Source organism: Oncorhynchus keta, unplaced genomic scaffold (assembly GCF_023373465.1).
Source record: "Oncorhynchus keta strain PuntledgeMale-10-30-2019 unplaced genomic scaffold, Oket_V2 Un_contig_3979_pilon_pilon, whole genome shotgun sequence".
NCBI classification, from domain to species: Eukaryota; Metazoa; Chordata; class Actinopteri; order Salmoniformes; family Salmonidae; genus Oncorhynchus; species Oncorhynchus keta.
Genome location: NW_026287536.1, coordinates 238,234 through 252,500, shown reverse-complemented (window position 1 = coordinate 252,500; position 14,267 = coordinate 238,234). Strand labels below are relative to the sequence as shown.

Below are 14,267 nucleotides of genomic sequence, written 5' to 3'. Positions count from 1 at the left end.
TGTGAGCTCAGAGGTGTGGAGAAAGAGGCATCAGGGGCGGTTGGACATCAAGCCAGGGATGATGGTGGTGACATCAGCCAGGGATGATGGTGGTGACATCAGCCAGGGATGATGGTGGTGATATCCCAGGGATGATGGTGGTGACATCCCAGGGATGATGGTGGTGACATCCCAGGGATGATGGTGGTGACATCAGCCAGGGATGATGGTGGTGACATCCCAGGGACGATGGTGGTGATATCCCAGGGATGATGGTGGTGATATCCCAGGGATGATGGTGGTGATATCCCAGGGATGATGGTGGTGATATCCCAGGGATGATGGTGGTGACATCAGCCAGGGACGATGGTGGTGACATCAGCCAGGGATGATGGTGGTGATATCAGCCAGGGATGATGGTGGTGACATCAGCCAGGGATGATGGTGGTGACATCAGCCAGGGATGATGGTGGTGACATCAGCCAGGGATGATGGTGGTGATATCCCAGGGATGATGGTGGTGATATCCCAGGGATGATGGTGGTGATATCCCAGGGATGATGGTGGTGACATCCCAGGGATGATGGTGGTGATATCCCAGGGATGATGGTGGTGACATCAGCCAGGGATGATGGTGGTGACATCAGCCAGGGATGATGGTGGTGACATCAGCCAGGGATGATGGTGGTGACCCCCAGGGATGATGGTGGTGATATCCCAGGGACGATGGTGGTGATATCCCAGGGACGATGGTGGTGATATCCCAGGGACGATGGTGGTGATATCCCAGGGACGATGGTGGTGACATCCCAGGGATGATGGTGGTGACATCCCAGGGATGATGGTGGTGATATCCCAGGGATGATGGTGGTGACATCCCAGGGATGATGGTGGTGATATCCCAGGGACGATGGTGGTGATATCCCAGGGACGATGGTGGTGATATCCCAGGGATGATGGTGGTGATATCCCAGGGATGATGGTGGTGACATCCCAGGGATGATGGTGGTGATATCCCAGGGATGATGGTGGTGACATCAGCCAGGGATGATGGTGGTGACATCAGCCAGGGGCGATGGTGGTGACATCCCAGGGACGATGGTGGTGATATCCCAGGGACGATGGTGGTGATATCCCAGGGACGATGGTGGTGATATCCCAGGGATGATGGTGGTGATATCCCAGGGATGATGGTGGTGATATCCCAGGGACGATGGTGGTGATATCCCAGGGACCCCTGGTGATATCCCAGGGATAATGGTGGTGATATCCCAGGGATGATGGTGGTGACATCCCAGGGACGATGGTTGATATCCCAGGGACGATGGTGGTGATATCCCAGGGACGATGGTGGTGATATCCCAGGGACGATGGTGGTGATATCCCAGGGACGATGGTGGTGATATCCCAGGGATGATGGTGGATATCCCAGGGATGATGGTGGTGATATCCCAGGGACGATGGTGGTGATATCCCAGGGACGATGGTGGTGATATCCCAGGGACGATGGTGGTGATATCCCAGGGATGATGGTGGTGACATCCCAGGGATGATGGTGGTGATATCCCAGGGATGATGGTGGTGACATCCCAGGGATGATGGTGGTGACATCAGCCAGGGATGATGGTGGTGACATCAGCCAGGGACTGGTGGTGATATCCCAGGGATGATGGTGGTGATATCCCAGGGACGATGGTGGTGACCCAGGGAATGGTGGTGATATCCCAGGGACGATGGTGGTGATATCCCAGGGACGATGGTGGTGATATCCCAGGGATGATGGTGGTGATATCCCAGGGATGATGGTGGTGATATCCCAGGGATGATGGTGGTGATATCCCAGGGATGATGGTGGTGACATCAGCCAGGGATGATGGTGGTGATATCCCAGGGATGATGGTGGTGACATCAGCCAGGGATGATGGTGGTGACATCCCAGGGACGATGGTGGTGATATCCCAGGGATGATGGTGGTGATATCCCAGGGATGATGGTGGTGATATCCCAGGGATGATGGTGGTGATATCCCAGGGATGATGGTGGTGACATCAGCCAGGGACGATGGTGGTGACATCAGCCAGGGATGATGGTGGTGATATCAGCCAGGGATGATGGTGGTGACATCAGGCAGGGATGATGGTGGTGACATCAGCCAGGGATGATGGTGGTATAGACAGTTGATGGTGGTGATATCCCAGGGATGATGGTGGTGATATCCCAGGGATGATGGTGGTGACATCCCAGGGATGATGGTGGTGATATCCCAGGGATGATGGTGGTGACATCAGCCAGGGATGATGGTGGTGACATCAGCCAGGGATGATGGTGGTGACATCAGCCAGGGATGATGGTGGTGATATCCCAGGGATGATGGTGGTGATATCCCAGGGACGATGGTGGTGATATCCCAGGGACGATGGTGGTGATATCCCAGGGACGATGGTGGTGACATCCCAGGGACGATGGTGGTGACATCCCAGGGATGATGGTGGTGACATCCCAGGGATGATGGTGGTGATATCCCAGGGACGATGGTGGTGACATCCCAGGGACGATGGTGCATATCCCAGGGACGATGGTGGTGACAACCCAGGGATGATGGTGGTGATATCCCAGGGATGATGGTGGTGACATCCCAGGGATGATGGTGACTTTGACATCCCAGGGATGATGGTGGTGATATCCCAGGGATGATGGTGGTGACATCAGCCAGGGATGATGGTGGTGACATCAGCCAGGGACGATGGTGGTGATATAGGGACGATGGTGGTGATATCCCAGGGGCGATGGTGGTGATATCCCAGGGACGATGGTGGTGATATCCCAGGGATGATGGTTTGATATCCCAGGGACGATGGTGGTGATATCCCAGGGACATATGGACTGATATCCCAGGGACGATGGTGGTGATATCCCAGGGATGATGGTGGTGATATCCCAGGGACGATGGTGGTGATATCCCAGGGCGATGGTGGTGATATCCCAGGGACGATGGTGGTGATATCCCAGGACGATGGTGGTGATATCCCAGGGACGATGGTGGTGATATCCCAGGGACGATGGTGGTGATATCCCAGGGACGATGGTGGTGATATCCCAGGGACGATGGTGGTGATATCCCAGGGACGATGGTGGTGATATCCCAGGGACGATGGTGGTGATATCCCAGGGACGATGGTGGTGACATCCCAGGGACGATGGTGGTGACATCCCAGGGATGATGGTGGTGACATCCCAGGGATGATGGTGGTGACATCAGCCAGGGATGATGGTGGTGACATCAGCCAGGGATGATGGTGGTGACATCAGCCAGGGATGATGGTGGTGACATCAGCCAGGGATGATGGTGGTGATACCCCAGGGATGATGGTGGTGATATCCCAGGGATGATGGTGGTGATATCCCAGGGATGATGGTGGTGACATCCCAGGGACGATGGTAAGGTGATATCCCAGGGACGATGGTGGTGATATCCCAGGGATGATGGTGGTGATATCCCAGGGATGATGGTGGTGATATCCCAGGGATGATGGTGGTGATATCCCAGGGATGATGGTGGTGATATCCCAGGGATGATGGTGGTGATATCCCAGGGATGATGGTGGTGATATCCCAGGGATGATGGTGGTGATATCCCAGGGATGATGGTGGTGATATCCCAGGGATGATGGTGGTGATATCCCAGGGATGATGGTGGTGACATCCCAGGGATGATGGTGGTGACATCAGCCAGGGATGATGGTGGTGACATCAGCCAGGGATGATGGTGGTGACATCAGCCAGGGATGATGGTGGTGATATCCCAGGGATGATGGTGGTGATATCCCAGGGATGATGGTGGTGACATCAGCCAGGGATGATGGTGGTGATATCCCAGGGACGATGGTGGTGATATCCCAGGGACGATGGTGGTGATATCCCAGGGATGATGGTGGTGATATCCCAGGGATGATGGTGGTGATATCCCAGGGACGATGGTGGTGATATCCCAGGGACGATGGTGGTGATATCCCAGGGACGATGGTGGTGATATCCCAGGGATGATGGTGGTGACATCCCAGGGACGATGGTGGTGACATCCCAGGGACGATGGTGGTGATATCCCAGGGACGATGGTGGTGATATCCCAGGGATGATGGTGGTGATATCCCAGGGATGATGGTGGTGACATCCCAGGGATGATGGTGGTGACATCAGCCAGGGATGATGGTGGTGACATCAGCCAGGGATGATGGTGGTGACATCAGCCAGGGATGATGGTGGTGATATCCCAGGGATGATGGTGGTGACATCCCAGGGATGATGGTGAGTGATATCCCAGGGGCGATGGTGGTGATATCCCCTAGGGACGATGGTGGTGATATCCAGGGATGATGGTGGTGACATCAGCCAGGGATGATGGTGGTGACATCAGCCAGGGATGATGGTGGTGACATCAGCCAGGGATGATGGTGGTGATATCCCAGGGATGATGGTGGTGATATCCCAGGGATGATGGTGGGTGATATCACCACCGTGATATCCCAGGGATGATGGTGGTGATATCCCAGGATGATGGTGGTGATATCCCTGATGGTGGTGATATCCCAGGGATGATGGTGGTGATATCCCAGGGATGATGGTGGTGATATCCCAGGGACGATGGTGGTGATATCCCAGGGACGATGGTTGATATCCCAGGGACGATGGTGGTGATATCCCAGGGATGATGGTGGTGATATCCCAGGGATGATGGTGGTGACATCCCAGGGACGATGGTGGTGACATCCCAGGGACGATGGTGGTGATATCCCAGGGACGATGGTGGTGATATCCCAGGGACGATGGTGGTGATATCCCAGGGACGATGGTGGTGATATCCCAGGGACGATGGTGGTGATATCCCAGGGACGATGGTGGTGATATCCCAGGGACGATGGTGGTGATATCCCAGGGACGATGGTGGTGATATCCCAGGGACGATGGTGGTGATATCCCAGGGACGATGGTGGTGATATCCCAGGGACGATGGTGGTGACATCCCAGGGATGATGGTGGTGACATCCCAGGGATGATGGTGGTGACATCCCAGGGATGATGGTGGTGACATCAGCCAGGGATGATGGTGGTGACATCAGCCAGGGATGATGGTGGTGACATCAGCCAGGGATGATGGTGGTGATATCCCAGGGATGATGGTGGTGACATCCCAGGGATGATGGTGGTGACATCCCAGGGATGATGGTGGTGACATCCCAGGGATGATGGTGGTGATATCCCAGGGACGATGGTGGTGATATCCCAGGGACGATGGTGGTGATATCCCAGGACGATGGTGGTGATATCCCAGGGACGATGGTGGTGATATCCCAGGGATGATGGTGGTGATATCCCAGGGATGATGGTGGTGATATCCCAGGGATGATGGTGGTGATATCCCAGGGATGATGGTGGTGATATCCCAGGGATGATGATGGTGGTGACATCCCAGGGATGATGGTGGTGACATCAGCCAGGGATGATGGTGGTGACATCAGCCAGGGATGATGGTGGTGACATCAGCCAGGGATGATGGTGGTGATATCCCAGGGATGATGGTGGTGATATCCCAGGGATGATGGTGGTGACATCAGCCAGGGATGATGGTGGTGATATCCCAGGGACGATGGTGGTGATATCCCAGGGACGATGGTGGTGATATCCCAGGGACGATGGTGGTGACATCCCAGGGACGATGGTGGTGACATCCCAGGGACGATGGTGGTGATATCCCAGGGACGATGGTGGTGACATCCCAGGACGATGGTGGTGACATCCCAGGACGATGGTGGTGATATCCCAGGGACGATGGTGGTGATATCCCAGGGACGATGGTGGTGATATCCCAGGGATGATGGTGGTGATATCCCAGGATGATGGTGGTGACATCCCAGGGATGATGGTGGTGACATCAGCCAGGGATGATGGTGGTGACATCAGCCAGGGATGATGGTGGTGACATCAGCCAGGGATGATGGTGGTGATATCCCAGGGATGATGGTGGTGACATCCCAGGGATGATGGTGGTGACATCCCAGGGATGATGGTGGTGATATCCCAGGGACGATGGTGGTGATATCCCAGGGACGATGGTGGTGATATCCCAGGGATGATGGTGGTGACATCAGCCAGGAAGATGGTGGTGACATCAGCCAGGATGATGGTGGTGATAGCCAGGGATGATGGTGGTGATATCCCAGGGATGATGGTGGTGATATCCCAGGGATGATGGTGGTGATATCACCACCGTGATATCCCAGGGATGATGGTGGTGATATCCCAGGGATGATGGTGGTGATATCCCAGGGATGATGGTGGTGATATCCCAGGGATGATGGTGGTGATATCCCAGGGATGATGGTGGTGATATCCCAGGGATGATGGTGGTGATATCCCAGGGATGATGGTGGTGACTCACGGGGTCTAGGCCTGGTCAAACCCACTGATAAGAGGCTTTAGCCCCTGCTAGGACACTTTCAATGGCAAGAAGACACAGGGCTGAGCACTCCATGACCCCACAGACCTTGTCGCAGCCAGGACACTCAATCCCCTCACGTCCAGGGGTGTGTTAGCTGTACTCACAGAGTGTGGTTGTGTATTTAGTGTGTTTTGTACTCACAGAGTGTGGTTGTGTATTTAGTGTGTTTGTACTCACAGAGTGTGGTTTGTGTATTTAGTGTGTGTGTGTGTGTGTGTGTGTGTGTGTCTGTGTGTGTGTGTGTGTGTGCGTGTGTGTGTGTGTGCGTGTGTGCGTGCGTGCGTACTCACAGAGTGTGGTGTGTATTTAGTGTGTGTGTGTGTGTGTGTGTGTGTGTGTGTGTGTGTGTGTGTGTGTGTGTGTGTACTCACAGAGTGTGGTGTGTATTTAGTGTGTGTGTACTCACAGAGTGTGTGTGTGTGTGTGTGTGTGTGTGTGTGTGTGTGTGTGTGTGTGTGTGTGTGTACTCACAGAGTGTGGTTGTGTATTTAGTGTGTGTGTGTGGTCACAGAGTGTGGTTGTGTATTTAGTGTGTATTTAGTGAGTGTGTGTGTGTGTGTGTGTGTACTCACAGAGTGTGTGTGTGTGTGTGTGTGTGTGTACTCACAGAGTGTGTGTGTGTGTGTGTGTGTGTGTGTGTGTGTGTACTCACAGAGTGTGTGTGTGTGTGTGTGTGTGTGTGTGTGTGTGTGTGCTCACAGAGTGTGTGTGTGTGTGAGTACTCACAGAGTGTGTTCGGAGCACGGCAGTGATCTTAGACAGGGCCATGTTCCACAGTTCATCAGTAAAGGCTCTGGTCAACAGTCCCTGTGTGGAGTGCAGAACGTGGTCCTCCACCAGGAAGAAGCCTACGATCTGATTGAAGTAGCGCCGGTAACCCTCCACGGTCTCCTGCTGGACCAGGAAACAACATTATAGACAGAGAGAGGAGGGGAACAGATAGAGGAGGGGAACAGAGGGAGGAGGGGAACAGATAGAGGAGGGGAACAGATAGAGGAGGGGAACAGATAGAGGAGGGGAACAGATAGAGGAGGGGAACAGAGGGAGGAGGGGAACACAGAGACAGAGAGAGGATGGGAACAGAGGGAGGAGGGGAACAGAGGGAGGAGGGGAACAGAGGGAGGAGGGGAACAGAGGGAGGAGGGAACAGAGGGAGGAGGGGAACAGAGGGAGGAGGGAACAGAGGGAGGAGGGAACACAGAGACAGAGAGAGGATGGGAACAGAGGAGGAGGGGAACAGAGGGAGGAGGGGAACAGAGGGAGGAGGGGAACACAGAGACAGAGAGAGGAGGGGAACAGATAGAGGAGGAACAGATAGAGGAGGGGAAACAGATAGAGGAGGGGAACAGATAGAGGAGGGAACAGATAGAGGAAACAGAGGGAGGAGGGGAACAGATAGAGGAGGGGAACACAGAGACAGAGAGAGGAGGGAACAGATAGAGGAGGGGAACAGATAGAGGAGGGGAACAGATAGAGGAGGGGAACAGATAGAGGAGGGAACAGAGGGAGGAGGGGAACAGATAGAGGAGGGGAACACAGAGACAGAGAGAGGAGGGAACAGATAGAGGAGGGGAACAGAGGGAGGAGGGGAACAGAGGGAGGAGGGAACAGATAGAGGAGGGGAACACAGAGACAGAGAGAGAGGGAACAGATAGAGGAGGGGAACAGAGGGAGGAGGGGAACAGATGGAGGAGGGGAACAGATGGAGGAGGGGAACAGAGAGAGGAGGGGAACAGATAGAGGAGGGAACAGAGAGGAGGGGAACAGAGGGAGGAGGGGAACAGAGGGAGGAGGGGAACAGATAGAGGAGGGGAACAGAGGGAGGAGGGGAACAGAGGGAGGAGGGGAACAGAGGGAGGAGGGGAACAGAGGGGGAGGGGAACAGATAGAGGAGGGAACAGATAGAGGAGGGAACAGAGGGAGGAGGGGAACAGATAGAGGAGGGGAACAGAGGGAGGAGGGGAACAGATAGAGGAGGGGAACAGATAGAGGAGGGGAACAGAGGGAGGAGGGGAACAGAGGGAGGAGGGGAACAGATAGGAGGAGGAACAGATAGAGGAGGGGAACAGATAGAGGAGGGGAACAGAGGAGGAGGGGAACAGATAGAGGAGGGGAACAGAGGAGGAGGGGAACAGATAGAGGAGGGGAACAGAGGGAAGAGGGATAGAGGAGGGTAACAGAGGGAGGGAACAGATAGAGGAGGGGAACAGAGGAGGAGGGTAACAGAGGGAGGAGGGGAACAGATAGAGGAGGTGAACACAGAGACAGAGGAGGAGGGGAACAGAGAGAGGAGGGGAACAGAGGAGGAGGGGAACAGATAGAAGAGGGGAACAGATAGAAGAGGGGAACAGATAGAGGAGGGAACAGATGGAGGAGGGAACAGAGGGAGGAGGGGAACAGAGGGAGGAGGGGAACAGAGATGAGGAGGGGAACAGATAGAGGAGGGGAACAGATAGAGGAGGGAACACAGAGACAGATGAGGTGGGAACAGAGGGAGGAGGGGTGATAGAGGAGGGAACAGATAGAGGAGGGGAACACAGAGACAGGGAGAGGAGGGGAACAGAGGAGGAGGGGAACAGAGAGAGGAGGGGAACAGATAGAGGGGGAACAGAGGGAGGAGGGGAACAGATAGAGGAGGGGAACAGAGGAGGAGGGGAACAGAGGGAGGAGGGGAACAGATAGGAGGGAACAGATAGAGGAGGGGAACACAGAGACAGAGAGAGGAGGGAACAGAGGGGAGGGGAACAGAGGGGAGGGAACAGAGGGAGGAGGGGAACAGAGGGAGGAGGGGAACAGAGGGAGGAGGGGAACAGATGGAGGAGGGGAACACAGAGACAGAGAGAGGAGGAACAGAGGGAGGAGGTGGAACAGATAGAGGAGGGGAACAGATAGAGGAGGGAACAGATAGAGGAGGGGAACAGATAGAGGAGGGGAACAGATAGAGGAGGGAACAGATAGAGGAGGGGAACAGAGGAGGAGGAACAGAGGATGAGGGGAACAGAGGGAGGAGAACAGATAGAGAGGGAACAGATAGAGGGGGGAACACAGAGACAGAAGAGAGGAGGGGAACAGAGGGGGAGGGGAACAGAGGGAGGAGGGGAACAGAGGAAGAGGGGAACAGATAGGAGGGAACAGAGGGAGGAGGGGGAACAGATAGAGGAGGGGAACAGAGGGAGGAGGGGAACAGAGTGGAGGGGAACAGATAGAGGAAGGGAACACAGAGACAGAGATAGGAGGGAACAGAGGGAGGAGGGGAACACAGAGACAGAGAGAGAGGGAACAGATAGAGGAGGGAACAGATAGAGGAGGTGATAGAGGGGAACAGAGAGAGGAGGGGAACAGAGAGAGGAGGGAACATCAGAGACAGGGAGGAACAGATAGAGTGGGGAACAGATAGAGGAGGGAACAGATAGAGGAGGGGAACAGAGGGAGGAGGGAACAGAGGGAGGAGGGGAACAGAGGGAGGAGGGGAACAGAGGGAGGAGGGGAACAGAGGGAGGAGGGGAACAGAGGGAGGAGGGGAACAGGGGAGGAGGGAACAGATAGAGGAGGGGAACAGATAGAGGAGGGGAACAGATAGAGAGGGAACAGATAGAGGAAGGGAACATATAGAGGAGGGAACACAGAGACAGAGAGAGGAGGGAACAGATAGAGGAGGGGAACAGATAGAGGAGGGGAACAGATAGAGGAGGGGAACAGATAGAGGAGGGGAACACAGAGACAGAGAGAGGAGGGGAACAGAGGGAGGAGGGGAACAGAGGGAGGGAGGGGAACAGAGGGAGGAGGGGAACACAGAGAGGAGGGGAACACAGAGACAGAGGGAGGAGGGGAACAGAGGGGGAGGAACAGAGGGAGGGAGGGGAACAGATAGAGGAGGGGAACAGAGGGAGGAGGGGAACAGAGGGAGGAGGGGAACAGAGAGAGGAGGGTATGAGGAGGGGAACAGAGGGAGGAGGGGAACAGAGGGAGGAGGGGAACAGAGGGAGGAGGGGAACAGAGGGAGGAGGGGAACAGAGGGAAAAGGGGAACAGAGGGGAGGAGGGGAACAGAGGGAGGAGGGGAACAGAGAGAGGAGGGGAACAGATAGAGGAGGGGAACACAGAGACAGAGAGAGGAGGGGAACAGAGGGAGGAGGGGAACAGAGGGAGGAGGGGAACAGATAGAGGAGGGGGAACACAGAGACAGAGAGAGGAGGGGAACAGAGGGAGGAGGGGAACAGAGGGAGGAGGGGGAACAGATAGAGGAGGGAACAGAGAGGAGGGGAACAGAGGGAGGAGGGGAACAGAGGGAGAGAGGGAACAGATAGAGAGGGAACAGATAGAGGAGGGGAACACAGAGACAGAGTGAGGAGGGGAACAGAGGGAGGAGGGGAACAGAGGGAGGAGGGAACAGATAGAGGAGGGGAACACAGAGACAGAGAGAGGAGGGGAACAGAGGGAGGAGGGGAACAGAGGGAGGAGGGGAACAGATAGAGGAGGGAACAGAGGGAGGAGGGGAACAGAGGGAGGAGGGGAACAGAGGGAGGAGGGGAACAGAGGGAGGAGGGGAACAGATAGAGGAGGGGAACAGATAGAGGAGGGGAACACAGAGACAGAGAGAGGAGGGGAACAGAGGGAGGAGGAACAGAGGGAGGAGGGAACAGATAGAAGAGGGGAACAGATAGAGGAGGAACAGATAGAGGAGGGGAACAGAGGAGGAGGGAACAGAGGGAGGAGGGGAACAGAGGGAGGAGGGAACAGATAGAGGAGGGGAACACAGAGACAGAGAGAGGGAGGGGAACAGAGAGGAGGGAACAGAGGAGGAGGGGAACAGAGGGAGGAGGGGAACAGAGGGAGGAGGGGAACAGAGGGAGGGAACAGAGGGAGGAGGGAACAGATGGAGGAGGGGAACAGATAGAGGGAACAGAGGAGGAGGGGAACAGAGGAGGAGGGGAACAGAGGGAGGAGGGGAACAGAGGGAGGGAGGGGAACAGATAGAGGAGGGAACAGAGGGAGGAGGGGAACAGAGGGAGGAGGGGAACAGAGGGAGGAGGGGAACAGAGGGAGGAGGGGAACAGATAGAGGAGGGGAACAGAGAGAGGAGGGGAACAGATAGAGGAGGGGAACAGAGGGAGGAGGGGAACAGATAGAGAGGGGAACAGATAGAGGAGGGGAACAGAGGGAGGAGGGGAACAGAGGGAGGAGGGGAACAGATAGAGGAGGGGAACAGATAGAGGAGGGGAACAGAGGGAGGAGGGGAACAGATAGAGGAGGGAACAGAGGGAGGAGGGGAACAGAGAGGAGGGGAACAGATAGAGGGGGGAACAGATAGAGGAGGGGAACAGAGGAGGAGGGAACAGATAGAGGGAGGGGCAGAGAGGGAGGAGGGAACAGATAGAGGAGGGGAACAGAGAGGAGGAACAGATAGGAGGGGAACAGAGGAGGAGGGGAACAGATAGAGGAGGGGAACACAGAGACAGAGAGAGGAGGGGAACAGAGAGAGGGGAACAGAGAGAGGAGGGGAACAGAGAGAGGAGGGGAACAGAGAGAGGAGGGGAACAGATAGAAGAGGGGAACAGAGGGAGGAGGGGAACAGATAGAGGAGGGAACAGAGGGAGGAGGGAACAGAGGGAGGAGGGGAACAGAGAGAGGGGGAACAGATAGAGGAGGGAACAGAGAGGAGGGGAACACAGAACAGAGGGAGGGGAACAGATAGAGGAGGGAACAGATAGAGAGGGGAACACAGAGACAGAGAGAGGAGGGGAACAGAGGGAGGAGGGGAACAGAGGGAGGAGGGGAACAGATAGAGGAGGGGAACAGAGGAGGAGGGGAACAGAGGGAGGAGGGGAACAGAGAGGAGGAACAGAGAGGAGGGGAACAGAGAGAGAGGGAACAGATAGAGGAGGGGAACAGAGACAGAGAGAGGGGAACAGAGGGAGGAGGGGAACAGAGGGAGGAGGGGAACAGATAGAGGAGGGAACAGATAGAGGAGGGGAACAGATAGAGGGGAACAGATAGAGGAACAGATAGAGGAGGGAACAGATAGAGAGGGGAACAGATAGAACAGATAGAGGAGGGAACAGATAGAGGAGGGGAACAGATAGAGGAGGGAACAGAGGAGGAGGGAACAGAGGAGGAGGGGAACAGAGGGAGGAGGGGAACAGATAGAGGGGAGGGGAACAGAGACAGAGGGAGGAGGAACAGATAGAGGAGGGAACAGATAGAGGAGGGAACAGATAGAGGAGGGAACAGAGGGAGGAGGGGAACAGATAGAGGAGGGGAACACAGAGACAGAGAGAGAGGGGAACAGAGGGAGGAGGGGAACAGAGGGAGGGGGAACAGAGGGAGGAGGGGAACAGAGGAGGAGGGGAACAGAGGGAGGAGGGGAACAGAGGGAGGAGGGGAACAGATAGAGGAGGGGAACAGAGGGAGGAGGGGAACAGAGGGAGGAGGGGAACAGATAGAGGAGGGAACACAGAGACAGATAGAGGAGGGGAACAGAGGAGGAGGGGAACAGAGACAGAGAGGGAGGGGAACAGATAGAGGAGGGGAACAGATAGAGGAGGGGAACAGAGGGAGGAGGGGAACAGAGAGAGGAGGGGAACAGAGAGAGGGAGGGGAACACAGAGACAGAGAGGGGAACAGATAGAGGAGGGGAACAGATAGAGGGGAACAGAGGGAGGAGGGGAACAGAGGGAGGAGGGGAACAGAGGGAGGAGGGGAACAGAGGGAGGAGGGGAACAGAGGGAGGGAGGGGAACAGAGGGAGGAGGGGAACAGAGGGAGGAGGGGAACACAGAGAGGAGGGAACACAGAGACAGAGGGAGGAGGGGAACAGAGGGAGGAGGGGAACAGAGGGAGGAGGGGAACAGAGGGAGGAGGGGAACAGAGGGAGGAGGGAACAGAGGGAGGAGGGGAACAGAGAGAGGAGGGGAACAGATAGAGGAGGGGAACAGAGGGAGGAGGGGAACAGATAGAGGAGGGGAACAGATAGAGGAGGGGAACAGAGACAGAGAGAGGGGAACAGATAGAGGAGGGGAACAGAGGGAGGAGGGGAACAGATAGAGGAGGGGAACAGAGGGAGGAGGGGAACAGATAGAGGAGGGGAACAGAGGGAGGAGGGGAACAGATAGGAGGGGAACAGAGGGAGGAGGGGAACAGATAGAGGAGGGGAACACAGAGACAGAGGAGGAACAGAGGGAGGAGGGGAACAGATAGAGGAGGGAACAGATAGATAGATAGAAGGGGAACAGATAGAAGAGGGGAACAGATAGAGGAGGGGAACAGATAGAGGAGGGGAACAGAGGGAGGAGGGGAACAGAGGGAGGAGGGGAACAGAGGAGGAGGGGAACAGAGGGAGGAGGGGAACAGATAGAGAGGGGAACAGATAGAGGGGGGAACAGATAGAGGAGGGAACAGAGACAGAGAGGGAAACAGAGGGAGGAGGGGAACAGAGGGAGGAGAAACAGAGGGAGGAGGGGAACAGAGGGAGGAGGGGAACAGATAGAGGGAGGGGAACACAGAGACAGAGAGGGAGGGGAACAGATAGAGGAGGGGAACAGAGGGAGGAGGGGAACAGAGGGAGGAGGGAACAGATAGAGGAGGGGAACAGAGGAAGGAGGGGAACAGAGGGAGGAGGGGAACAGATAGAGGAAGGGAACACAGAGACAGAGAGAGGAGGGGAACAGAGGAGGAGGGGAACACAGAGACAGAGAGAGGAGGGGAACAGATAGAGGAGGGGAACAGATAGAGGAGGGAACAGAGGGAGGAGGGGAACAGAGAGAGGAGGGGAACACAGAGACAGAGAGAGGAGGG

The 14,267-nt window shown here is 56.0% G+C and overlaps 1 protein-coding gene across 1 annotated transcript in view; it reads right to left on the bottom strand.

Annotated features, from left to right (window-relative positions):
- Nucleotides 1-14,267, bottom strand: part of exoc6 (exocyst complex component 6) — a 157,940-nt gene that overhangs the window by 81,350 nt on the left and 62,323 nt on the right. Inside the window, exon 10 of the mRNA XM_052509014.1 lies at nt 7,202-7,369. Within this exon, the coding sequence (XP_052364974.1) occupies nt 7,202-7,369 (168 nt within the window). The remainder of the gene's footprint in view (nt 1-7,201; nt 7,370-14,267) is intronic.